Source organism: Oncorhynchus nerka, linkage group LG10 (assembly GCF_034236695.1).
Source record: "Oncorhynchus nerka isolate Pitt River linkage group LG10, Oner_Uvic_2.0, whole genome shotgun sequence".
Classification (NCBI taxonomy): Eukaryota; Metazoa; Chordata; class Actinopteri; order Salmoniformes; family Salmonidae; genus Oncorhynchus; species Oncorhynchus nerka.
In genome coordinates this window covers 3,670,667-3,695,985 of record NC_088405.1, presented here as the reverse complement: position 1 = coordinate 3,695,985, position 25,319 = coordinate 3,670,667, and the positions used below count along the sequence as shown (strand labels likewise).

The following is a 25,319-nucleotide window of genomic DNA, read 5'->3' as shown; positions in this document are numbered from 1 at the left end:
GAGGGAAGAGGGGGAGGAGGGTAAAGAGATTGGGAGTTGGGAAGAGAGGAGTAGGAGGGAAGAGAGAGGGGGAGGGGGAGAAGAGAGAGGAGGGATTGTTGAGAGGTTGGAGTGGGAGGAGATAAAAGAGAGGAGGAGGAGGGTAGAGAGAGGAGGAGGAGGGTAGAGAGAGAGGGGAGGAGGGAAGAGAGGGGGGAGTTGGGAAGAGAGAGGGGGAGGAGGGTAGACAGAGGAGGAGGAGGGTAGACAGAGGGGAGGAGGGAAGAGAGAGGGGGAGTTGGGAAGAGAAAGGGGGGAGGAGGGTAGACAGAGGAGGAGGAGGGTAGACAGAGGGGGAGTTGGGAAGAGAGAGGGGGAGGAGGGTAGACAGAGGGGAGGAGGGAAGAGAGAGGAGGCTGGCAGCTTGTTCTAATAAAGAGCCTGTTGATAGATAGAGGTGCAGGGTAAGGGTGGAGGAGAGAGCAGAGTGTATGAAAGAGAACGAGGTAGGGAAGGAGGGGAGAGAAAGAGAGGAGAAGAGAGAGAGGAGAGAGGAAAGGAAGGAAGAAAGAGAGCCGTTTGTGTGTTAGAGAGAAGAGGGGAGAGAGAGGGAGGGGAGAGAGAATAGAAAGACTGTTATATCACTGCTAAGCGATACAGACCATGGCTGAACAGAGAGGTAGGATTACAGCTCTGCCTGACACACACACACACACACCACTTCCTTTGGTGTGACATTACCGTGACAACGTTACAATTGATGCAGTAAAGGTCAATGGAACGCAGGACACTGTTCTAAATAGTCCTTGAATGTTTTAAATGGTCCCTGAATGTTCTAATTACTGTCTGAATATTCTAAAGTGTCGGAATGTTCTAAATAGTGTCTGAATGTTCTAAATAGTGTCTGAATGTTCTAAATAGTGTCTGAATGTTTTAAATAGTGTCTGAATGTTCTAAATAGTGTCTGAATGTTCTAAATAGTGTCTGAATGTTTTAAATAGTATCTGAATGTTCTAAATAGTGTCTGAATGTTCTAAATAGTGTCTGAATGTTCTAAATAGTGTCTGAATGTTTTAAATAGTATCTGAATGTTCTAAATAGTATCTGAATGTTCTAAATAGTGTCTGGATGTTCTAAATACAGTCTGAATAGTCTAAATAGTGTCTGAATATTCTAAATAGTGTCTGAATGTTCTAAATAGTGTCTGAATATTCTAAATAGTGTCTGAGTGTTCTACAGCAGGTGCCTGCGGGTTCTAATTAATGTAGAGTTAGGTTTAGTGTCTGGTTTTGTGTTAGGGTTAGGTGTTAGTTCTAAGGGCTTCAGAGATTTGAGGATCGTTTTAGGTTAGTATGTGTGGTATGATGTCTGTCCTCCAAGCTCCCATAATGCTTTGCTTTCTCAAAGAGGAAGCCAACTTCCTGTTGTTGAGTCATGTCAGTCAGTATCCTGTTTTAACAGGAAGTGACTAGATGAGAGACCCTCTGTGAGGGTTGAGGTTAGTTTCTTTAGATTCAGGATTCTTTTAAGGGTGTTCAGTCTCAGAGAACAGTGGAAGGGTTAGACGACAGTGGAATTTGATGTATTTGTATTTGTATTTATTATGGATACATTTATTATGCCAAAGCAGCAGCTACTCTTCCTGGGGTCCAGCAAAATAAGGTAGTTTATACAGTTTTAAAAACATTACAATACATTCACAGATTTCACAACACACTGTGTGCCCTCAGGCCCCTACTCCACCACTACCATGTGTTGGTATAGTGAAAATGTTGTTGTGTGTGTGTGTGTGTGTGCCAATGTTTGTGTTGCTCCACAGTCCCCGCTGTTCCATAAGGTGTTATTTAATCTGTTTAAAAAAAAATCTAATTCTACTGCTGCATCAGTTACCTGATGTGGAATAGAGTTCCATGTAGTCATGGATCTGTGTAGTAGTGTGGAATAGAGTTCCATGTAGTCATGGCTCTGTGTAGTAGTGTGGAATAGAGTTCCATGTAGTCATGGCTCTGTGTAGTACTGTGGAATAGAGTTCCATGTAGTCATGGCTCTATGTAGTACTGTGGAATAGAGTTCCATGTAGTCATGGCTCTGTGTAGTACTGTGGAATAGAGTTCCATGTAGTCATGGCTCTATGTAGTACTGTGGAATAGAGTTCCATGTAGTCATGGCTCTGTGTAGTACTGTGGAATAGAGTTCCATGTAGTCATGGCTCTGTGTAGTAGTGTGGAATAGAGTTCCATGTAGTCATGGCTCTGTGTAGTAGTGTGGAATAGAGTTCCATGTAGTCATGGCTCTGTGTAGTAGTGTGGAATAGAGTTCCATGTAGTCATGGCTCTGTGTAGTAGTGTGGAATAGAGTTCCATGTAGTCATGGCTCTGTGTAGTAGTGTGGAATAGAGTTCCATGTAGTCATGGCTCTGTGTAGTACTGTGGAATAGAGTTCCATGTAGTCCTGGCTCTGTGTAGTAGTGTGGAATTGAGTTCCATGTAGTCATGGCTCTGTGTAGTAGTGTGGAATAGAGTTCCATGTAGTCATGGCTCTGTGTAGTAGTGTGGAATAGAGTTCCATGTAGTCATGGCTCTGTGTAGTAGTGTGGAATAGAGTTCCATGTAGTCCTGGCTCTGTGTAGTACTGTGGAATAGAGTTCCATGTAGTCATGGCTCTGTGTAGTAGTGTGGAATAGAGTTCCATGTAGTCATGGCTCTGTGTAGTAGTGTGGAATAGAGTTCCATGTAGTCATGGCTCTGTGTAGTAGTGTGGAATAGAGTTCCATGTAGTCATGGCTCTGTGTAGTAGTGTGGAATAGAGTTCCATGTAGTCATGGCTCTGTGTAGTAGTGTGGAATAGAGTTCCATGTAGTCATGGCTCTGTGTAGTACTGTGCGCCTCCCATAGTCTGTTCTGGACTTGGGGACTGTGGACATGTGCCATGTCTTGTGGGGTATACATGGGTGTCTGAGCTGTGTGCCAGTAATTCAGACAGACAGCTCAGTGCATTCAACATGTCAATACCTCTCATCAATAAAAGTAGTGATGAAGTCAATCTCTCCTCCACTTTCAGCCAGGAGATATTGACATACATCTTATTAATATTCGCTCTCTTGTGTACATCCAAGGGCCAGCCGTGCTGCCCTGTTGTGAGCCAATTGCAATTTTCCTAAGTACTTTTTTGTGGCACCTGACCACACGACTGAACAGTAGTCAAGGTGCGACAAAACTAGGGCCTGTAGGACCTACCCTGTTGATAGTACTGTTAAGAAGGCAGAGTAGCACTTTATTATAGTCAGACTTCTCTCCATCTTAGCTACTACTGCATCAATCAGTCATTTGTGTACAGTGCTGTGCTTGTTGAATGACTATCCCTTTAAATCAAATCAAATGTTATTAGTCACATTCACAGAATACAACAGGTATAACAGGTAACAGGAATACAACAGGTATAACATGTAACAGGAATACAACAGGTATAACAGGTAACAGGAATACAACAGGACTTTACAGTGAAATGCTTATTTATGAGCCCCGAACCAAGAATGCAGTTTAAAAAAATATGGATAAGAATAAGAAATAAAAGTACAAGTAATTAAAGAGCAGCAATAAAATAACAATAGCGTTACAGAGTCTGTTTGCGGGAGCACCGGTTAGTTGAGGAAATATGTAGGCAGAGTTATTCAATTAATTTTCGATCCAAGTTGTCAGACCCCGGTGGCATGTCACTGTTGACTTTTGTAAATAAAAGAGAGCAGCCCACTCTAGGAGCTCAGATGCAAAAATGTAATACCAACGTTTCGACAGCCAAGCTGTCTTCATCAGGTATAATCACAAACACTGCGGGATGACTTGTTTATATAGTGTCAAAAGACACAGGTGTCTGTAATCATGGCCAGGAGTGGCCTAATATCATTGGTTAATAATCAAATATTAAAATGTCATACAAAGAACAGCATACAAACAACAAATGGATAGCATACGATCATAGATTAATTTGACTACACAAGTTTACAAACAATTACAATGGCAAAGTCACAATCACAAGAATGGCTTCAGATCAAAATCTACGTCTGTTAGAGACAGGAAGCATGTTTTGCGCAAGGGTCTGTTGACTTTTGTGCCTTGTTGCAAACAGGAAGCATGTTTTGTAATGTTTTTTTATTCTGTACAGGCTTTATTGTTATTTTCTCAGTTTTCTCTGTCATTTAGGTTAGTATTGTTTCATGTTGTTCATCCATCCTCAGTTTTCATCCTCCCAGCCATTACACTCTGTATTGTTCATATTGTTGTTCATCCATCCTCAGTTTTCTCCTCCCAGCCATTACACTCTGTATTGTTAATGTTGTTTATCCATCCTCAGTTTTCTCCTCCCAGCCATTACACTCTGTATTGTTCATGTTGTTCATCCATCCTCAGTTTTCTCCTCCCAGCCATTACACTCTGTATTGTTAATGTTGTTCATCCATCCTCAGTTTTCTCCTCCCAGCCATTACACTCTGTATTGTTAATGTTGTTCATCCATCCTCAGTTTTCTCCTCCCAGCCATTACACTCTGTAACTGTTGTTTTTCAGTTTTCTCCTCCCAGTTCTCTGATTGTGGATTCCTTCCATTACACTCTGTATTGAAGTTGATATCAATATGTTTCTATATTGTCCCAGCCATTACAAAGGGTTATTGTTCATGTTGGACAGTTATAGTTGATATCAATATGTTTCTATATTGTGAAAGGGTTAGGGACATCCTCAGTTTTTCTCCCAGTTATAGTTGATATCAATATGTTTCTATATTGTGAAAACAGTTGTATTGGTTAGAGGACAGTAGAAGTTGATATCAATATGTTTCTATATTGTGAAAGGGTTAGGGACAGTTATAGTTGATATCAATATGTTTCTATATTGTGAAAGGGTTAGAGGACAGTTATAGTTGATATCAATATGTTTCTATATTGTGAAAGGGTTAGGGGACAGTTATAGTTGATATCAATATGTTTCTATATTGTGAAAGGGTTAGGGGACAGTTATAGTTGATATCAATATGTTTCTATATTGTGAAAGGGTTAGAGGACAGTTATAGTTGATATCAATATGTTTCTATATTGTGAAAGGGTTAGAGGACAGTTATAGTTGATATCAATGTGTTTCTATATTGTGAAAGGGTTAGGGGACAGTTATAGTTGATATCAATATGTTTCTATATTGTGAAAGGGTTAGAGGACAGTTATAGTTGATATCAATATGTTTCTATATTGTGAAAGGGTTAGGGGACAGTTATAGTTGATATCAATATGTTTCTATATTGTGAAAGGGTTAGAGGACAGTAGAAGTTGATATCAATATGTTTCTATATTGTGAAAGGGTTAGGGACAGTTATAGTTGATATCAATATGTTTCTATATTGTGAAAGGGTTAGAGGACAGTTATAGTTGATATCAATATGTTTCTATATTGTGAAAGGGTTAGGGGACAGTTATAGTTGATATCAATATGTTTCTATATTGTGAAAGGGTTACGGGACAGTTATAGTTGATATCAATATGTTTCTATATTGTGAAAGGGTTAGAGGACAGTAGAAGTTGATATCAATATGTTTCTATATTGTGAAAGGGTTAGGGGACAGTTATAGTTGATATCAATGTGTTTCTATATTGTGAAAGGGTTAGAGGACAGTAGAAGTTAATATCAATATGTTTCTTGGCCACGTTCTGTTATAATCTCCACCGGCACAGCCAGAAGAGGACTGGCCACCCCACATATGCTCTCTCTAATTCTCTCTTTCTTTCTCTCTCTCGGAGGACCTGAGCCCTAGGACCGTGCCCCAGGACTACCTGACATGATGACTCCTTGCTGTCCCCAGTCCACCTGACTGTGCTGCTGCTCCAGTTTCAACTGTTCTGCCTTATTATTATTCGACCATGCTGGTCATTTATGAACATTTGAACATCTTGGTCATGTTCTGTTATAATCTCTACCCGGCACAGCCAGAAGAGGACTGGCCACCCACATAGCCTGGTTCCTCTCTAGGTTTCTTCCTAGGTTTGGCCTTTCTAGGAGTTTTCCTAGCCACCGTGCTTTTACACCTGCATTGTTTGCTGTTTGGGGTTTTAGGCTGGGTTTCTGTACAGCACTTTGAGATATCAGCTGATGTACGAAGGGCTATATAAATAAATTTGATTTGATTTGATTTGATTTGATTTCTAAATTGTGAAAGGGTTAGGGGACAGATCAAATCAAATGTATTTATATAGCCCTTCCTACAACAGCTGATGTCACAAAGTATTGTATAGAAACCCAGCCTAAAACCCCAAACAGCAAGAAATGCAGGTGTAGAAGCACAGTGGCTAGGAAAACTCCCTAGAAAGGCCAAAACCTAGGAAGAAACCTAGAGAGGAACCAGGCTATGTGGGGTGGCCAGTCCTCTTCTGGCTGTGCCGGGTGGAGATTATAACAGAACATGGCCAAGATGTTCAAATGTTCCTAAATGACCAGCATGGTCAAATAATAATAATCTCAGGCAGAACAGTTGAAACTGGAGCAGCAGCACGGCCAGGTGGACTGGGGACAGCAAGGAGTCATCATTCCAGGTTGTCCTGAGGCATGGTCGTGGGCTCAGGTCCTCCGAGAGAGAGAAAGAGAGAAATGGAGAATTAGAGAGAGCATACTTGAATTTACACAGGACACCGGATAAGACAGGAAAAGTACTCCAGATATAACAGACTGACCCTAGCCCCCCGACACATAAACTAATGCAGCATAAATACTGGGGCTGAGACAGGAGGGGTCAGGAGACACTGTGGCCCCATCTGATGATTCCCCCGCACAGGGCCAAACAGGCAGGATATAACCCCACCCACTTTGCCAAAGCACAGCCCCCACACCACTAGAGGGATATCTTCAACCACCAACTTACCATCCTGAGACAAGGCCGAGTATAGCCCACAAAGATCTCCACCACGGCACAACCCAAGGGGGGTGACAATCCAGACAGGAAGATCACGTCAGTGACTCAACCCACTCAAGTGACGCACCCCTCCTAGGGACGGCATGGAGTACCAGTAAGCCAGTAACTCAGCCCCTGTAATAGGGTTAGAGGCATAGAATCCCAGTGGAAAGAGGGGAACCTGCCAGGCAGAGACAGCAAGGGCGGTTCGTTGCTCCAGAGCCTTTCCGTTCACCTTCACACTCCTGGGCCAGACGACACTCAATCATATGACCCACTGAAGAGATGAGTCTTCAGTAAAGACTTAAAGGTTGAGACTGAGTCTGCGTCTCTCACATGGGTAGGCAGACCATTCCATAAAAATGGAACTCTATAGGAGAAACCCCTGCCTCCAGCTGTTTGCTTAGAAATTCTAGGGACAATTAGGAGGCCTGCGTCTTGTGACCATAGCGTACGTGTAGGTATGTACGGCAGGACCAAATCGGAAAGATAGGTAGGAGCAAGCCCATGTAATGCTTTGTAGGTTAGCAGTAAAACCTTGAAATCAGCCCTTGCCTTAACAGGAAGCCAGTGTAGAAATTTCAGATTGTTCTTATTTTCCTCAATTAAGTTGGAAAAATGGGATGATCGAGCAGCAGTGAGGACTCTTCGATACTGCACGGTACTGTCTTTCCAAGCTAGTCAGAAGACTTCCAGTTTGGTGTAGCAGCAGTGAGGGCTCTTCGATATTGCACGGTACTGTCTTTCCAAGCTAGTCGGAAGACTTCCAGTTTGGTGGAGCAGCAGTGAGGACTCTTCAATACTGCACGGTACTGTCTTTCCAAGCTAGTCGGAAGACTTCCAGTTTGGTGGAGCAGCAGTGAGGACTCTTCAATACTGCACGGTACTGTCTTTCCAAGCTAGTCGGAAAACTTCCAGTTTGGTGTGACGCCATTTCCGTTCCAATTTTCTGGAAGCTTGCTTCAGAGCTCGGGTATTTTCTGTATACCAGGGAGCTCGTTTCTTATGACATTCTTATGTTTTTAGTGGTGCAACTGCATTTAGGGTATTACGCAAGGTTAAATTGAGTTCCTCAGTTAGGTGGGTAACTGATAATTGTACTCTGACGTCCTTGGATAGTTGGAGGTCCAGAGACATGTTGGACAAAACCCACTAAGTTGATGATGGCTCCGAAAGCCTTTTGGAGTGGGTCTGTGGACTTTTCCATGTGAATATTAAAATCACCGAAAATTAGAATATTATCTGCTATGACTACAAGGTCCGATAGGAATTCAGGGAACTCAGTGAGGAACGCTGTATATGGCCCAGGAGGCTTGTCAACAGTAGCTATAAAAAAGTGATTGAGTAGGCTGCATAGATTTCATGACTAGAAGCTCAAAAGACGAAAACATCGTTTTTTTTTGTAAATTGAAATTTGCTATCGTAAATGTTAGCAACACCTCCACCTTTGCGGGATGCATGGGGGATATTGTCACTAGTGTAGCCAGGAGGTGAGCCCTCATTTAACACAGTAAATTCATCAGGCTTAAGCCATGTTTCAGTAAGGCCAATCACATCAAGATTATGATCAGTGATTAGTTAATTGACTATAACTGCCTCTGATAGCTGAGCTGACTACACTGACTGTGCTAGTGGCAGACTCCACTAAGCTGGCAGGCTGGCTAACAGCCTGCTGCCTGGCCTGCACGCTATTTCATTTCAGTTATAGCTGATATCAATATGTTTATATAATGTGAAAGGGTTCAAGGACAGTAGAAGTTGATATATAGTTGAAGTCGGACGTTTACATACACCTTAACCAAATACATTTAAACTGAGTTTTTACAATTCCTGACATTTAATATACAAAGAGATATACATGGATACAAATTCCCTGTCTTAAGTATGTTAAATTCACAGAGTGTCAACAGAATGTCAGAATTCTCAGTCATCAAGCAGTGTTGTTGTTTTTTCATTCACGTTCTGTATTCTTCTCATGCATCATTACACACACCTGGTCCCCATCATTACACACACCTGATCCCCATCATTACACACACCTGATCATTACACACCCTTTATTTAGTCCTCAGTAGCCTCAGTCATCAGGCAGTGTTGTTTTTTCATTCACGTTCTGTATGCTTCTCATGTTTCGTTTAACTGCATTCTTCATTATTAAACGGACCTTCTGCACCTGCTTCTTGACACCTGGCCTATATGTCTACGATCTACACAAAATACTATGGAATGTCAAAGTGGAAGACAGATTCTAACATTTGTAAAATATGAAAAATAAAATAATATGTCTTGATTAGATAAATATGTCTTGATTAGATAAATATTAGATAATATTCCCCTGGGACAATACATGTTAGAATCACCTTTGGCAGCGATTACAGCTGTGAGTCTTTGGGGGTAAGTCTCTAAGAGCTTTCCACACCTGCATTGTGCAACATTTGCCAATTATTTTTCTAAATTCTTTAAGCTCTGTCAAATTGGTTGTTGGTCATTGCTAGAAAACCATTTCAGGTGTCACCATACATTGTTAAGCAGATTTAATTCAACACTAACCAGGCCACTCAGGAACATTCACTGTCTTGATGTTTTATTTATTTTACCTTTATTTAACTAGGCAAGTCAGTTAAGAACAAATTCTTATTTTCAATGACAGCCTAGGAACAGTGGGTTAACTGCCTGTTCAGGGGCAGAACAGATTTGTACCTTGTCAGCTCGGGGGGTTGAACTTGCAACCTTCCAGTTACTAGTCCAAAGCTCTAACCACTAGGCTACCCTGCCGCCCAAGTTGATAAGCAACTCCAGTGTAGATTTGGCCTTTTGTTTTAGGTTATTGTCCTGCTGAAATGTGAATTAATCTCCCAGTGTCTAGTGGAAAGCAGACTGAACAAGGTTTTCCTATAGGATTGTTCCTGTGTTTAGCTCCATTCCATTTATTTTTTATCCTGAAAAACTCCCCAGGCCAGAACGATTAAAGGCATACCAATAACATGATGCAGCCACCACTATACTTGATAATATGTAGAGCGGTACTCGGTGATGTGTTGTATTGGATTTGCCCCAAGCATAACACTTTGTATTCAGGACAAAAGGTTAATTGCTTTGCCATATTTTTTTGCAGAATTACTTTAGTGCCTTTTTGCAAACATGATGCATGTTTTGGAATATTTCTATTCTGTACAGGCTTCCTTCTTTTCAGTCTGCCAATTAGGTTACTATTGTGGATTAACTAAGTGGTCAAATCAAATTTTATTTTTCATATACGCCAAATACAACAGCTGTAGACCTTAGTGAAATGCTTACCTGCAAGCCTTTAACCAACAATGCAGTTAAGAAACATAAGTGTTAAGTTAAGTGTTACTAAAATCAACCGATGTAAAAAAAATATTTAAAAATATAACTAATAATTAAAGAGAAAAAATAAAACAGTAGCGAAACAATATACAGGGGGTAACGGTACAGAATCAATGTGCGGGGACACAGGTTAGTCGAGGTAATATGGACATGTAGGTAGAGGTATAGTGACTATGCATAGATAATAAACAGCGAGTAGCAGCAGGGTAAAAAGGGGGTCAATGCAAATAGTCCGGGTAGCCATTTGATTAGCTGTTCAGGAGCCTTATGGCTTGGGGGGGGAGGTAGATGCTGGTAAGAAGCCTTTTGGACCTAGCCTTGGTGCTCCGGTACAGCTTGCTGTGCAGTAGCAGAGAGAACAGTCTATGACTAGGCCCTTCCTCTGACACCACCTGGTATATAGCTCCTGGATGACAGGAAGCTTGGCCCCTGTGATGTACACGGCCGTACGCACTACCCTACGTAGTGTCTTGCGGTCGGAGGCCGAGCAGTTGCCATACTATATACAGGGGGTACCGGTACAGAGTCAATGTGGAGACTATATACAGGGGGTACTGGTACAGAGTCAATGTGGAGGCTATATACAGGGGGTACCGGTACAGAGTCAATGTGGAGGCTATATACAGGGGGTACCGGTACAGAGTCAATGTGGAGACTATATACAGGGGGTACTGGTACAGAGTCAATGTGGAGGCTATATACAGGGGGTACCGGTACAGAGTCAATGTGGAGGCTATATACAGGTGGTACCGGTACAGAGTCAATGTGGAGGATATATACAGGGGGTACCGGTACAGAGTCAATGTGGAGACTATATACAGGGGGTACTGGTACAGAGTCAATGTGGAGGCTATATACAGGGGGTACCGGTACAGAGTCAATGTGGAGACTATATACAGGGGGTACTGGTACAGAGTCAATGTGGAGGCTATATACAGGGGTACCGGTACAGAGTCAATGTGGAGGCTATATACAGGGGTACCGGTACAGAGTCAATGTGGAGACTATATACAGGGGTACTGGTACAGAGTCAATGTGGAGGCTATATACAGGGGGTACCGGTACAGAGTCAATGTTGAGACTATATACAGGGGTACTGGTACAGAGTCAATGTGGAGGCTATATACAGGGGTACCGGTACAGAGTCAATGTGGAGGCTATATACAGGGGGTACTGGTACAGAGTCAATGTGGAGACTATATACAGGGGTACCGGAACAGAGTCAATGTGGAGGCTATATACAGGGGTACCAGTACAGAGTCAATGTGGAGGCTATATACAGGGGGTACCGGTACAGAGTCAATGTGGAGGCTATATACAGGTGGTACCGGTACAGAGTCAATGTGGAGGCTATATACAGGGGTACCGGTACAGAGTCAATGTTGAGACTATATACAGGGGTACTGGTACAGAGTCAATGTGGAGGCTATATACAGGGGTACCGGTACAGAGTCAATGTGGAGGCTATATACAGGGGGTACTGGTACAGAGTCAATGTGGAGACTATATACAGGGGGTACCAGAACAGAGTCAATGTGGAGGCTATATACAGGGGTACTGGTACAGAGTCAATGTGGAGACTATATACAGGGGTACTGGTACAGAGTCAATGTGGAGACTATATACAGGGGTACCGGAACAGAGTCAATGTGGAGGCTATATACAGGGGTACTGGTACAGAGTCAATGTGGAGACTATATACAGGGGTACCGGAACAGAGTCAATGTGGAGGCTATATACAGGGGTACTGGTACAGAGTCAATGTGGAGGCTATATACAGGGGTACCAGTACAGAGTCAATGTGGAGGCTATATACAGGTGGTACCGGTACAGAGTCAATGTGGAGGCTATATACAGGTGGTACAGGTACAGAGTCAATGTGGAGGCTATATACAGGGGTACAGGTACAGAGTCAATGTGGAGGCTATATACAGGGGTACAGGTACAGAGTCAATGTGGAGGCTATATACAGGTGGTACAGGTACAGAGTCAATGTGGAGGCTATATACAGGGGTACAGGTACAGAGTCAATGTGGAGGCTATATACAGGGGTACAGGTACAGAGTCAATGTGGAGGCTATATACAGGGGGTACAGGTACAGAGTCAATGTGGAGGCTATATACAGGGGGTACTGGTACAGAGTCAATGTGGAGGCTATATACAGGGGTACTGGAACAGAGTCAATGTGGAGGCTATATACAGGGGTACCGGTACAGAGTCAATGTGGAGGCTATATACAGGTGGTACAGGTACAGAGTCAATGTGGAGGCTATATACAGGGGGTACCGGTACAGAGTCAATGTGGAGGCTATATACAGGGGGTACTGGTACAGAGTCAATGTGGAGGCTATATACAGGGGTACCAGTACAGAGTCAATGTGGAGGCTATATACAGGGGGTACAGGTACAGAGTCAATGTGGAGGCTATATACAGGGGTACAGGTACAGAGTCAATGTGGAGGCTATATACAGGGTACAGGTACAGAGTCAATGTGGAGGCTATATACAGGGGGTACAGGTACAGAGTCAATGTGGAGGCTATATACAGGGGTACCAGTACAGAGTCAATGTGGAGGCTATATACAGGGGTACAGGTACAGAGTCAATGTGGAGGCTATATACAGGGGGTACCAGTACAGAGTCAATGTGGAGGCTATATACAGGGGGTACAGGTACAGAGTCAATGTGGAGGCTATATACAGGGGTACAGGTACAGAGTCAATGTGGAGGCTATATACAGGGGGTACCGGAACAGAGTCAATGTGGAGGCTATATACAGGGGGTACCGGTACAGAGTCAATGTGGAGGCTATATACAGGGGGTACCGGTACAGAGTCAATATGGAGGCTATATACAGGTGGTACCGGTACAGAGTCAATGTGGAGGCTATATACAGGGGGTACCGGTACAGAGTCAATGTGGAGACTATATACAGGGGGTACCGGAACAGAGTCAATGTGGAGGCTATATACAGGGGGTACTGGTACAGAGTCAATGTGGAGGCTATATACAGGGGGTACCAGTACAGAGTCAATGTGGAGGCTATATACAGGGGGTACCGGTACAGAGTCAATGTGGAGGCTATATACAGGTGGTACAGGTACAGAGTCAATGTGGAGGCTATATACAGGGGGTACCAGTACAGAGTCAATGTGGAGGCTATATACAGGGGTACAGGTACAGAGTCAATGTGGAGGCTATATACAGGGGTACCAGTACAGAGTCAATGTGGAGGCTATATACAGGGGGTACAGGTACAGAGTCAATGTGGAGGCTATATACAGGGGTACAGGTACAGAGTCAATGTGGAGGCTATATACAGGGGGTACGGAACAGAGTCAATGTGGAGGCTATATACAGGGGTACAGGTACAGAGTCAATGTGGAGGCTATATACAGGGGTACCGGTACAGAGTCAATGTGGAGGCTATATACAGGTGGTACCGGTACAGAGTCAATGTGGAGGCTATATACAGGGGTACAGGTACAGAGTCAATGTGGAGGCTATATACAGGGGGTACCGGTAACAGAGTCAATGTGGAGGCTATATACAGGGGGTACAGGTACAGAGTCAATGTGGAGGCTATATACAGGGGGTACCAGTACAGAGTCAATGTGGAGGCTATATACAGGGGTACGGTACAGAGTCAATGTGGAGGCTATATACAGGGGTACCGGTACAGAGTCAATGTGGAGGCTATATACAGGGGTACAGGTACAGAGTCAATGTGGAGGCTATATACAGGGTACAGGTACAGAGTCAATGTGGAGGCTATATACAGGGGTACCAGTACAGAGTCAATGTGGAGGCTATATACAGGGGTACAGGTACAGAGTCAATGTGGAGGCTATATACAGGGGGTACTGGTACAGAGTCAATGTGGAGACTATATACAGGGGTACAGGTACAGAGTCAATGTGGAGGCTATATACAGGGGTACTGGTACAGAGTCAATGTGGAGGCTATATACAGGGGTACTGGTACAGAGTCAATGTGGAGGCTATATACAGGGGTACCGGTACAGAGTCAATGTGGAGGCTATATACAGGGGTACTGGTACAGAGTCAATGTGGAGGCTATATACAGGGGTACAGGTACAGAGTCAATGTGGAGGCTATATACAGGGGTACAGGTACAGAGTCAATGTGGAGGCTATATACAGGGGTACCAGTACAGAGTCAATGTGGAGGCTATATACAGGGGGTACAGGTACAGAGTCAATGTGGAGGCTATATACAGGGGTACAGGTACAGAGTCAATGTGGAGGCTATATACAGGTGGTACCGGTACAGAGTCAATGTGGAGGCTATATACAGGGGTACCGGTACAGAGTCAATGTGGAGACTATATACAGGGGTACTGGTACAGAGTCAATGTGGAGGCTATATACAGGGGGTACTGGTACAGAGTCAATGTGGAGGCTATATACAGGGGGGTACTGGTACAGAGTCAATGTGGAGACTATATACAGGGGGTACTGGTACAGAGTCAATGTGGAGGCTATATACAGGGGTACTGGTACAGAGTCAATGTGGAGACTATATACAGGGGGTACTGGAACAGAGTCAATGTGGAGACTATATACAGGGGTACCGGTACAGAGTCAATGTGGAGGCTATATACAGGGGTACTGGTACAGAGTCAATGTGGAGGCTATATACAGGGGGTACCGGAACAGAGTCAATGTGGAGGCTATATACAGGGGTACCGGTACAGAGTCAATGTGGAGGCTATATACAGGGGTACCAGTACAGAGTCAATGTGGAGGCTATATACAGGGGTACGGTACAGAGTCAATGTGGAGGCTATATACAGGGGTACCAGTACAGAGTCAATGTGGAGGCTATATACAGGGTACCGGTACAGAGTCAATGTGGAGGCTATATACAGGGTACAGGTACAGAGTCAATGTGGAGGCTATATACAGGGGTACCAGTACAGAGTCAATGTGGAGGCTATATACAGGGGTACAGGTACAGAGTCAATGTGGAGGCTATATACAGGGGGTACCAGTACAGAGTCAATGTGGAGGCTATATACAGGGGTACAGGTACAGAGTCAATGTGGAGGCTATATACAGGGGTACAGGTACAGAGTCAATGTGGAGGCTATATACAGGGGTACTGGAACAGAGTCAATGTGGAGGCTATATACAGGGGGTACCGGTACAGAGTCAATGTGGAGGCTATATACAGGGGGTACCGGTACAGAGTCAATGTGGAGGCTATATACAGGGGGTACTGGTACAGAGTCAATGTGGAGGCTATATACAGGGTACCGGTACAGAGTCAATGTGGAGGCTATATACAGGGGGTACTGGTACAGAGTCAATGTGGAGGCTATATACAGGGGTACCAGTACAGAGTCAATGTGGAGGCTATATACAGGGGTACCAGTACAGAGTCAATGTGGAGGCTATATACAGGGGTACCGGTACAGAGTCAATGTGGAGGCTATATACAGGTGGTACAGGTACAGAGTCAATGTGGAGGCTATATACAGGGGTACTGGTACAGAGTCAATGTGGAGGCTATATACAGGGGGTACAGGTACAGAGTCAATGTGGAGGCTATATACAGGGGTACAGGTACAGAGTCAATGTGGAGGCTATATACAGGGGTACAGGTACAGAGTCAATGTGGAGGCTATATACAGGGGTACAGGTACAGAGTCAATGTGGAGGCTATATACAGGGGGTACAGGTACAGAGTCAATGTGGAGGCTATATACAGGTGGTACCGGTACAGAGTCAATGTGGAGGATATATACAGGGGTACCGGTACAGAGTCAATGTGGAGGCTATATACAGGGGTACTGGTACAGAGTCAATGTGGAGGCTATATACAGGGGTACCGGTACAGAGTCAATGTGGAGGCTATATACAGGGGTACTGGTACAGAGTCAATGTGGAGACTATATACAGGGGGTACCAGAACAGAGTCAATGTGGAGGCTATATACAGGGGTACTGGTACAGAGTCAATGTGGAGACTATATACAGGGGTACTGGTACAGAGTCAATGTGGAGGCTATATACAGGGGTACCGGTACAGAGTCAATGTGGAGGCTATATACAGGGGTACTGGTACAGAGTCAATGTGGAGGCTATATACAGGGGGTACCGGAACAGAGTCAATGTGGAGGCTATATACAGGGGGTACTGGTACAGAGTCAATGTGGAGGCTATATACAGGGGTACCAGTACAGAGTCAATGTGGAGGCTATATACAGGGGTACCGGTACAGAGTCAATGTGGAGGCTATATACAGGGGGTACCGGTACAGAGTCAATGTGGAGGCTATATACAGGTGGTACCGGTACAGAGTCAATGTGGAGGCTATATACAGGGGTACAGGTACAGAGTCAATGTGGAGACTATATACAGGGTACTGGTACAGAGTCAATGTGGAGGCTATATACAGGGGGTACCGGTACAGAGTCAATGTGGAGGCTATATACAGGGGTACTGGTACAGAGTCAATGTGGAGGCTATATACAGGGGGTACCAGTACAGAGTCAATGTGGAGGCTATATACAGGGGTACTGGTACAGAGTCAATGTGGAGGCTATATACAGGGGTACTGGTACAGAGTCAATGTGGAGGCTATATACAGGGGGTACGGAACAGAGTCAATGTGGAGGCTATATACAGGGGTACTGGTACAGAGTCAATGTGGAGACTATATACAGGGGGTACCGGAACAGAGTCAATGTGGAGGCTATATACAGGGGGTACTGGTACAGAGTCAATGTGGAGGCTATATACAGGGGGTACCAGTACAGAGTCAATGTGGAGGCTATATACAGGGGTACCGGTACAGAGTCAATGTGGAGGCTATATACAGGTGGTACCGGTACAGAGTCAATGTGGAGGCTATATACAGGGTACAGGTACAGAGTCAATGTGGAGGCTATATACAGGGGGTACAGGTACAGAGTCAATGTGGAGGCTATATACAGGGGTACCAGTACAGAGTCAATGTGGAGGCTATATACAGGGGTACAGGTACAGAGTCAATGTGGAGGCTATATACAGGGGTACCAGTACAGAGTCAATGTGGAGGCTATATACAGGGGGTACAGGTACAGAGTCAATGTGGAGGCTATATACAGGGGGTACAGGTACAGAGTCAATGTGGAGGCTATATACAGGGGGTACCGGAACAGAGTCAATGTGGAGGCTATATACAGGGGGTACCGGTACAGAGTCAATGTGGAGGCTATATACAGGGGGTACCGGTACAGAGTCAATGTGGAGGCTATATACAGGTGGTACCGGTACAGAGTCAATGTGGAGGCTATATACAGGGGTACAGGTACAGAGTCAATGTGGAGACTATATACAGGGGGTACCGGAACAGAGTCAATGTGGAGGCTATATACAGGGGGTACTGGTACAGAGTCAATGTGGAGGCTATATACAGGGGGTACCAGTACAGAGTCAATGTGGAGGCTATATACAGGGGGTACCGGTACAGAGTCAATGTGGAGGCTATATACAGGTGGTACAGGTACAGAGTCAATGTGGAGGCTATATACAGGGGGTACCAGTACAGAGTCAATGTGGAGGCTATATACAGGGGGTACAGGTACAGAGTCAATGTGGAGGCTATATACAGGGGGTACCAGTACAGAGTCAATGTGGAGGCTATATACAGGGGGTACAGGTACAGAGTCAATGTGGAGGCTATATACAGGGGGTACAGGTACAGAGTCAATGTGGAGGCTATATACAGGGGTACAGGTACAGAGTCAATGTGGAGGCTATATACAGGGGGTACAGGTACAGAGTCAATGTGGAGGCTATATACAGGGGGACCGGTACAGAGTCAATGTGGAGGCTATATACAGGTGGTACCGGTACAGAGTCAATGTGGAGGCTATATACAGGGGGTACGGTACAGAGTCAATGTGGAGACTATATACAGGGGGTACCGGAACAGAGTCAATGTGGAGGCTATATACAGGGGTACTGGTACAGAGTCAATGTGGAGGCTATATACAGGGGGTACCAGTACAGAGTCAATGTGGAGGCTATATACATGGGAATACCGGTACAGAGTCAATGTGGAGGCTATATACAGGTGGTACAGGTACAGAGTCAATGTGGAGGCTATATACAGGGGGTACCAGTACAGAGTCAATGTGGAGGCTATATACAGGGGTACAGGTACAGAGTCAATGTGGAGGCTATATACAGGGGGTACCAGTACAGAGTCAATGTGGAGGCTATATACAGGGGTACAGGTACAGAGTCAATGTGGAGGCTATATACAGGGGGTACAGGTACAGAGTCAATGTGGAGGCTATATACAGGGGCAGAGTCAACCGGAACAGAGTCAAATGGAGGCTATATACAGGTGGTACTTGGTACAGAGTCAATGTGGAGGATATATACAGGGGTACCGGTACAGAGTCAATGTGGAGGCTATATACAGGGGTACTGGTACAGAGTCAATGTGGAGGCTATATACAGGGGTACCGGTACAGAGTCAATGTGGAGACTATATACAGGGGGTACTGGTACAGAGTCAATGTGGAGGCTATATACAGGGTACTGTACAGAGTCAATGTGGAGGCTATATACAGGGGGTACCGGTACAGAGTCAATGTGGAGACTATATACAGGGGTACTGGTACAGAGTCAATGTGGAGGCTATATACAGGGGTACCGGTACAGAGTCAATGTTGAGACTATATACAGGGGGTACTGGTACAGAGTCAATGTGGAGGCTATATACAGGGGGTACCGGTACAGAGTCAATGTGGAGGCTATATACAGGGGGTACTGGTACAGAGTCAATGTGGAGACTATATACAGGGGGTACCGGAACAGAGTCAATGTGGAGGCTATATACAGGGGGTACCAGTACAGAGTCAATGTGGAGGCTATATACAGGGGGTACCGGTACAGAGTCAATGTGGAGGCTATATACAGGTGGTACCGGTACAGAGTCAATGTGGAGGCTATATACAGGGGGTACCGGTACAGAGTCAATGTTGAGACTATATACAGGGGGTACTGGTACAGAGTCAATGTGGAGGCTATATACAGGGGGTACCGGTACAGAGTCAATGTGGAGGCTATATACAGGGGGTACTGGTACAGAGTCAATGTGGAGACTATATACAGGGGGTACCAGAACAGAGTCAATGTGGAGGCTATATACAGGGGGTACTGGTACAGAGTCAATGTGGAGACTATATACAGGGGGTACTGGTACAGAGTCAATGTGGAGACTATATACAGGGGGTACCGGAACAGAGTCAATGTGGAGGCTATATACAGGGGGTACTGGTACAGAGTCAATGTGGAGACTATATACAGGGGGTACCGGAACAGAGTCAATGTGGAGGCTATATACAGGGGGTACTGGTACAGAGTCAATGTGGAGGCTATATACAGGGGGTACCAGTACAGAGTCAATGTGGAGGCTATATACAGGGGTACCGGTACAGAGTCAATGTGGAGGCTATATACAGGTGGTACCGGTACAGAGTCAATGTGGAGGCTATATACAGGGGTACAGGTACAGAGTCAATGTGGAGGCTATATACAGGGGGTACAGGTACAGAGTCAATGTGGAGGCTATATACAGGGGGTACCAGCACAGAGTCAATGTGGAGGCTATATACAGGGGGTACAGGTACAGAGTCAATGTGGAGGCTATATACAGGGGGTACCAGTACAGAGTCAATGTGGAGGCTATATACAGGGGGTACAGGTACAGAGTCAATGTGGAGGCTATATACAGGGGGTACAGGTACAGAGTCAATGTGGAGGCTATATACAGGGGGTACAGGAACAGAGTCAATGTGGAGGCTATATACAGGGGTATTTGTACAGAGTCAATGTGGAGGCTATATACAGGGGGTACCGGTACAGAGTCAATATGGAGGCTATATACAGGTGGTACCGGTACAGAGTCAATGTGGAGGCTATATACAGGGGGTATAGTGGTACAGAGTCAATGTGGAGACTATATACAGGGGTACCGGAACAGAGTCAATGTGGAGGCTATATACAGGGGGTACTGGTACAGAGTCAATGTGGAGGCTATATACAGGGTACCAGTACAGAGTCAATGTGGAGGCTATATACAGGGGGTACCGGTACAGAGTCAATGTGGAGGCTATATACAGGTGGTACAGGTACAGAGTCAATGTGGAGGCTATATACAGGGGGTACCAGTACAGAGTCAATGTGGAGGCTATATACAGGGGGTACAGGTACAGAGTCAATGTGGAGGCTATATACAGGGGGTACCAGTACAGAGTCAATGTGGAGGCTATATACAGGGGGTACAGGTACAGAGTCAATGTGGAGGCTATATACAGGGGGTACAGGTACAGAGTCAATGTGGAGGCTATATACAGGGGTAGAACAGAGTCAATGTGGAGGCTATATACAGGGGGTACAGGTACAGAGTCAATGTGGAGGCTATATACAGGGGGTACCGGTACAGAGTCAATGTGGAGGCTATATACAGGTGGTACCGGTACAGAGTCAATGTGGAGGCTATATACAGGGGGTACCGGTACAGAGTCAATGTGGAGACTATATACAGGGGGTACCGGAACAGAGTCAATGTGGAGGCTATATACAGGGGGTACTGGTACAGAGTCAATGTGGAGGCTATATACAGGGGGTACCAGTACAGAGTCAATGTGGAGGCTATATACAGGGGGTACCGGTACAGAGTCAATGTGGAGGCTATATACAGGTGGTACCGGTACAGAGTCAATGTGGAGGCTATATACAGGGGTACAGGTACAGAGTCAATGTGGAGGCTATATACAGGGGGTACAGGTACAGAGTCAATGTGGAGGCTATATACAGGGGGTACCAGTACAGAGTCAATGTGGAGGCTATATACAGGGGGTACAGGTACAGAGTCAATGTGGAGGCTATATACAGGGGGTACCAGTACAGAGTCAATGTGGAGGCTATATACAGGGGGTACAGGTACAGAGTCAATGTGGAGGCTATATACAGGGGGTACAGGTACAGAGTCAATGTGGAGGCTATATACAGGGGGTACCGGAACAGAGTCAATATGGAGGCTATATACAGGGGGTACCGGTACAGAGTCAATGTGGAGGCTATATACAGGGGGTACCGGTACAGAGTCAATGTGGAGGCTATATACAGGTGGTAGTAACAGAGTCAATGTGGAGGCTATATACAGGGGGTACCGGTACAGAGTCAATGTGGAGACTATATACAGGGGGTACTGGTACAGAGTCAATGTGGAGGCTATTTACAGGGGGTACCGGTACAGAGTCAATGTGGAGGCTATATACAGGTGGTACCGGTACAGAGTCAATGTGGAGGATATATACAGGGGGTACCGGTACAGAGTCGATGTGGAGACTATATACAGGGGGTACCGGTACAGAGTCAATGTGGAGGCTATATACAGGGGTACAGGTACAGAGTCAATGTGGAGGCTATATACAGGGGGTACAGGTACAGAGTCAATGTGGAGGCTATATACAGGGGGTACCAGTACAGAGTCAATGTGGAGGCTATATACAGGGGGTACAGGTACAGAGTCAATGTGGAGGCTATATACAGGGGGTACCAGTACAGAGTCAATGTGGAGGCTATATACAGGGGGTACAGGTACAGAGTCAATGTGGAGGCTATATACAGGGGGTACTGGTACAGAGTCAATGTGGAGACTATATACAGGGGGTACCGGTACAGAGTCAATTTTTATTTTTTAGTTTACCCTATATTTAACTAGGCAAGTCAGTTAAGAACAAATTAGTGACTGAGTGTAGTGACTGAGTGTATTGATACACCATCCACATGAATAATTAACTGTTTACTACTTGAATACATATATAACTGAACTGTTTACTACTTGAATACATATATAACTGAACTGTTTACTACTTGAATACATATATAACTGAACTGTTTACTACTTGAATACATATATAACTGAACTGTTTACTACTTGGATACATATATAACTGAACTGTTTACTACTTGAATACATATATAACTGAACTGTTTACTACTTGAATACATATATAACTGAACTGTTTACTACTTGAATACATATATAACTGAACTGTTTACTACTTGAATACATATATAACTGAACTGTTTACTACTTGAATACATATATAACTGAACTGTTTACTACTTGAATACATATATAACTGAACTGTTTACTACTTGAATACATATATAACTGAACTGTTTACTACTTGAATACATATATAACTGAACTGTTTACTACTTGAATACATATATAACTGAACTGTTTACTACTTGAATACATATATAACTGAACTGTTTACTACTTGAATACATATATAACTGTGTACAAAAATATTTATAAACGGTTCACCCGACATGGTTGAAAATCGCCTCAAATTAAATAGTGTGTTGTAGTAATAGTGTTGTAGTAATAGTGTTGTAGTAATAGTGTTGTAGTAATAGTGTTGTAATAGTGTTGTAATAGTGTTGTAGTAATAGTGTTGTAGTAATAGTGTTGTAGTAATAGTGTTGTAGTAATAGTGTTGTAGTAATAGTGTTGTAGTAATAGTGTTGTAGTAATAGTGTTGTAGTAATAGTGTTGTAGTAATAGTGTTGTAGTAATAGTGTTGTAGTAATAGTGTTGTAGTAATAGTGTTTAGTGTAGTAATAGTGTTGTAGTAATAGTGTTGTAGTAATAGTGTTGTGTAATAGTGTTGTAGTAATAGTGTTGTAGTAATAGTGTTGTAGTAATAGTGTTGTAGTAATAGTGCTGTTGTAATGTAGTAATAGTGTTGTAGTAATAGTAATAATAGTAATAGTGTAATAGTGTTGTAGTAATAGTAATAGTGTTGTAGTAATAGTGTTGTAGTAATAGTGTTGTAGTAATAGTGTTGTAGTAATAGTGTTGTAGTAATAGTGTTGTAGTAATAGTGTTGTAGTAATAGTGTTGTAATAGTGTTGTAGTAATAGTGTTGTAGTAATAGTGTTGTAGTAATAGTGTTGTAGTAATAGTGTTGTAATAGTGTTGTAGTAATAGTGTTGTAGTAATAGTGTTGTAGTAATAGTGTTGTAGTAATAGTGTTGTAGTAATAGTGTTGTAGTAATAGTGTTGTAATAGTGTTGTAGTAATAGTGTTGTAGTAATAGTGTTGTAGTAATAGTGTTGTAGTAATAGTGTTGTAGTAATAGTGTTGTAGTAATAGTGTTGTAGTAATAGTGTTGTAGTAATAGTGTTTGTAATAGTGTGCTGTAATAGTGTTGTAGTAATAGTGTTGTAGTAATAGTGTTGTAGTAATAGTGTTGTAGTAATAGTGTTGTAGTAATAGTGTTGTAGTAATAGTGTTGTAGTAATAGTGTTGTAATAGTGTAATAATGTAATAGTGTTGTAGTAATAGTGTTGTAGTAATAGTGTTGTGTAATAGTGTTGTAGTAATAGTGTTGTAGTAATAGTGTTGTGTAATAGTGTTGTAGTAATAGTGTTAATAGTGTTGTAGTAATAGTGTTGTAGTAATAGTGTTGTAATAATAGTGTTGTAGTAATAGTGTTGTGTAATAGTGTTGTGTAATAGTGTTTGTAATAGTGTTGTAATAGTGTTGTAGTAATAGTGTTGTAGTAATAGTGTTTGTAATAGTGTTGTAGTAATAGTGTTAGTAATAGTGTTTGTAATAGTGTTGTAGTAATAGTGTTGTAGTAATAGTGTTGTAGTAATAGTGTTGTAGTAATAGTGTTGTAGTAATAGTGTTGTAGTAATAGTGTTGTAGTAATAGTGTTGTAGTAATAGTGCTGTAATAGTGTTGTAGTAATAGTGTTGTAGTAATAGTGTTGTAGTAATAGTGTTGTGTAATAGTGTTGTAGTAATAGTGTTGTAGTAATAGTGTTGTAATAATAGTGTTGTAGTAATAGTGTTGTAGTAATAGTGTTGTAGTAATAGTGTTGTAATAGTGTTGTAGTAATAGTGTTAATAGTGTTGTAGTAATAGTGTTGTAGTAATAGTGTTGTAGTAATAGTGTTGTAGTAATAGTGTTGTAGTAATAGTGTTGTAGTAATAGTGTTGTAGTAATAGTGTTGTAGTAATAGTGTTGTAATAGTGTTGTAGTAATAGTGTTGTAATAGTGTTGTAGTAATAGTGTTGTAGTAATAGTGTTGTAGTAATAGTGTTGTAGTAATAGTGTTGTAGTAATAGTGTTGTAGTAATAGTGTTGTAGTAATAGTGTTGTGTTGTAGTAAATAGTGTTGTAGTAATAGTGTTGTAGTAATAGTGTTTAGTAATAGTGTTGTAGTAATAGTGTTGTAGTAATAGTGTTGTAGTAATAGTGTTGTAGTAATAGTGTTGTAGTAATAGTGTTGTAGTAATAGTGTTGTAGTAATAGTGTTGTTGTAATAGTGTTGTAGTAATAGTGTTGTAGTAATAGTGTTGTAGTAATAGTGTTGTAGTAATAGTGTTGTAATAGTGTTGTAGTAATAGTGTTGTAATAGTGTTGTAATAGTGTTGTAGTAATAGTGTTGTAGTAATAGTGTTGTAATAGTGTTGTAGTAATAGTGTTGTAGTAATAGTGTTGTAGTAATAGTGTTGTAGTAATAGTGTTGTAATAGTGTTGTAGTAATAGTGTTGTAGTAATAGTGTTGTAGTAATAGTGTTGTAGTAATAGTGTTGTAGTAATAGTGTTGTAGTAATAGTGTTGTAGTAATAGTGTTGTAGTAATAGTGTTGTAGTAAGTGTTGTAATAGTGTTTGTAAGTAATAGTGTTGTAGTAATAGTGTTGTAGTAATAGTGTTGTAGTAATAGTGTTGTAGTAATAGTGTTGTAGTAATAGTGTTGTAGTAATAGTGTTGTAGTAATAGTGTTGTAGTAATAGTGTTGTAGTAATAGTGCTGTAATAGTGTTGTAGTAATAGTGTTGTAGTAATAGTGTTGTAGTAATAGTGTTGTAGTAATAGTGTTGTAGTAATAGTGTTGTAGTAATAGTGTTGTAATAGTGTTGTAGTAATAGTGTTGTAATAGTGTTGTAGTAATAGTGTTGTAGTAATAGTGTTGTAGTAATAGTGTTGTAGTAATAGTGTTGTAATAGTGTT

The 25,319-nt window shown here is 42.8% G+C and overlaps 1 protein-coding gene across 1 annotated transcript in view; it reads left to right on the top strand.

Moving 5' to 3' along the window:
* Positions 1–422: 422 nt before the first annotated feature.
* Positions 423–25,319, top strand: part of entpd1 (ectonucleoside triphosphate diphosphohydrolase 1) — a 114,144-nt gene continuing 89,247 nt past the window's right edge. Inside the window, exon 1 of the mRNA XM_065022930.1 lies at positions 423–658. Coding sequence (XP_064879002.1) covers positions 643–658 — 16 coding nt within the window. The 5' untranslated portion in view covers positions 423–642. The remainder of the gene's footprint in view (positions 659–25,319) is intronic.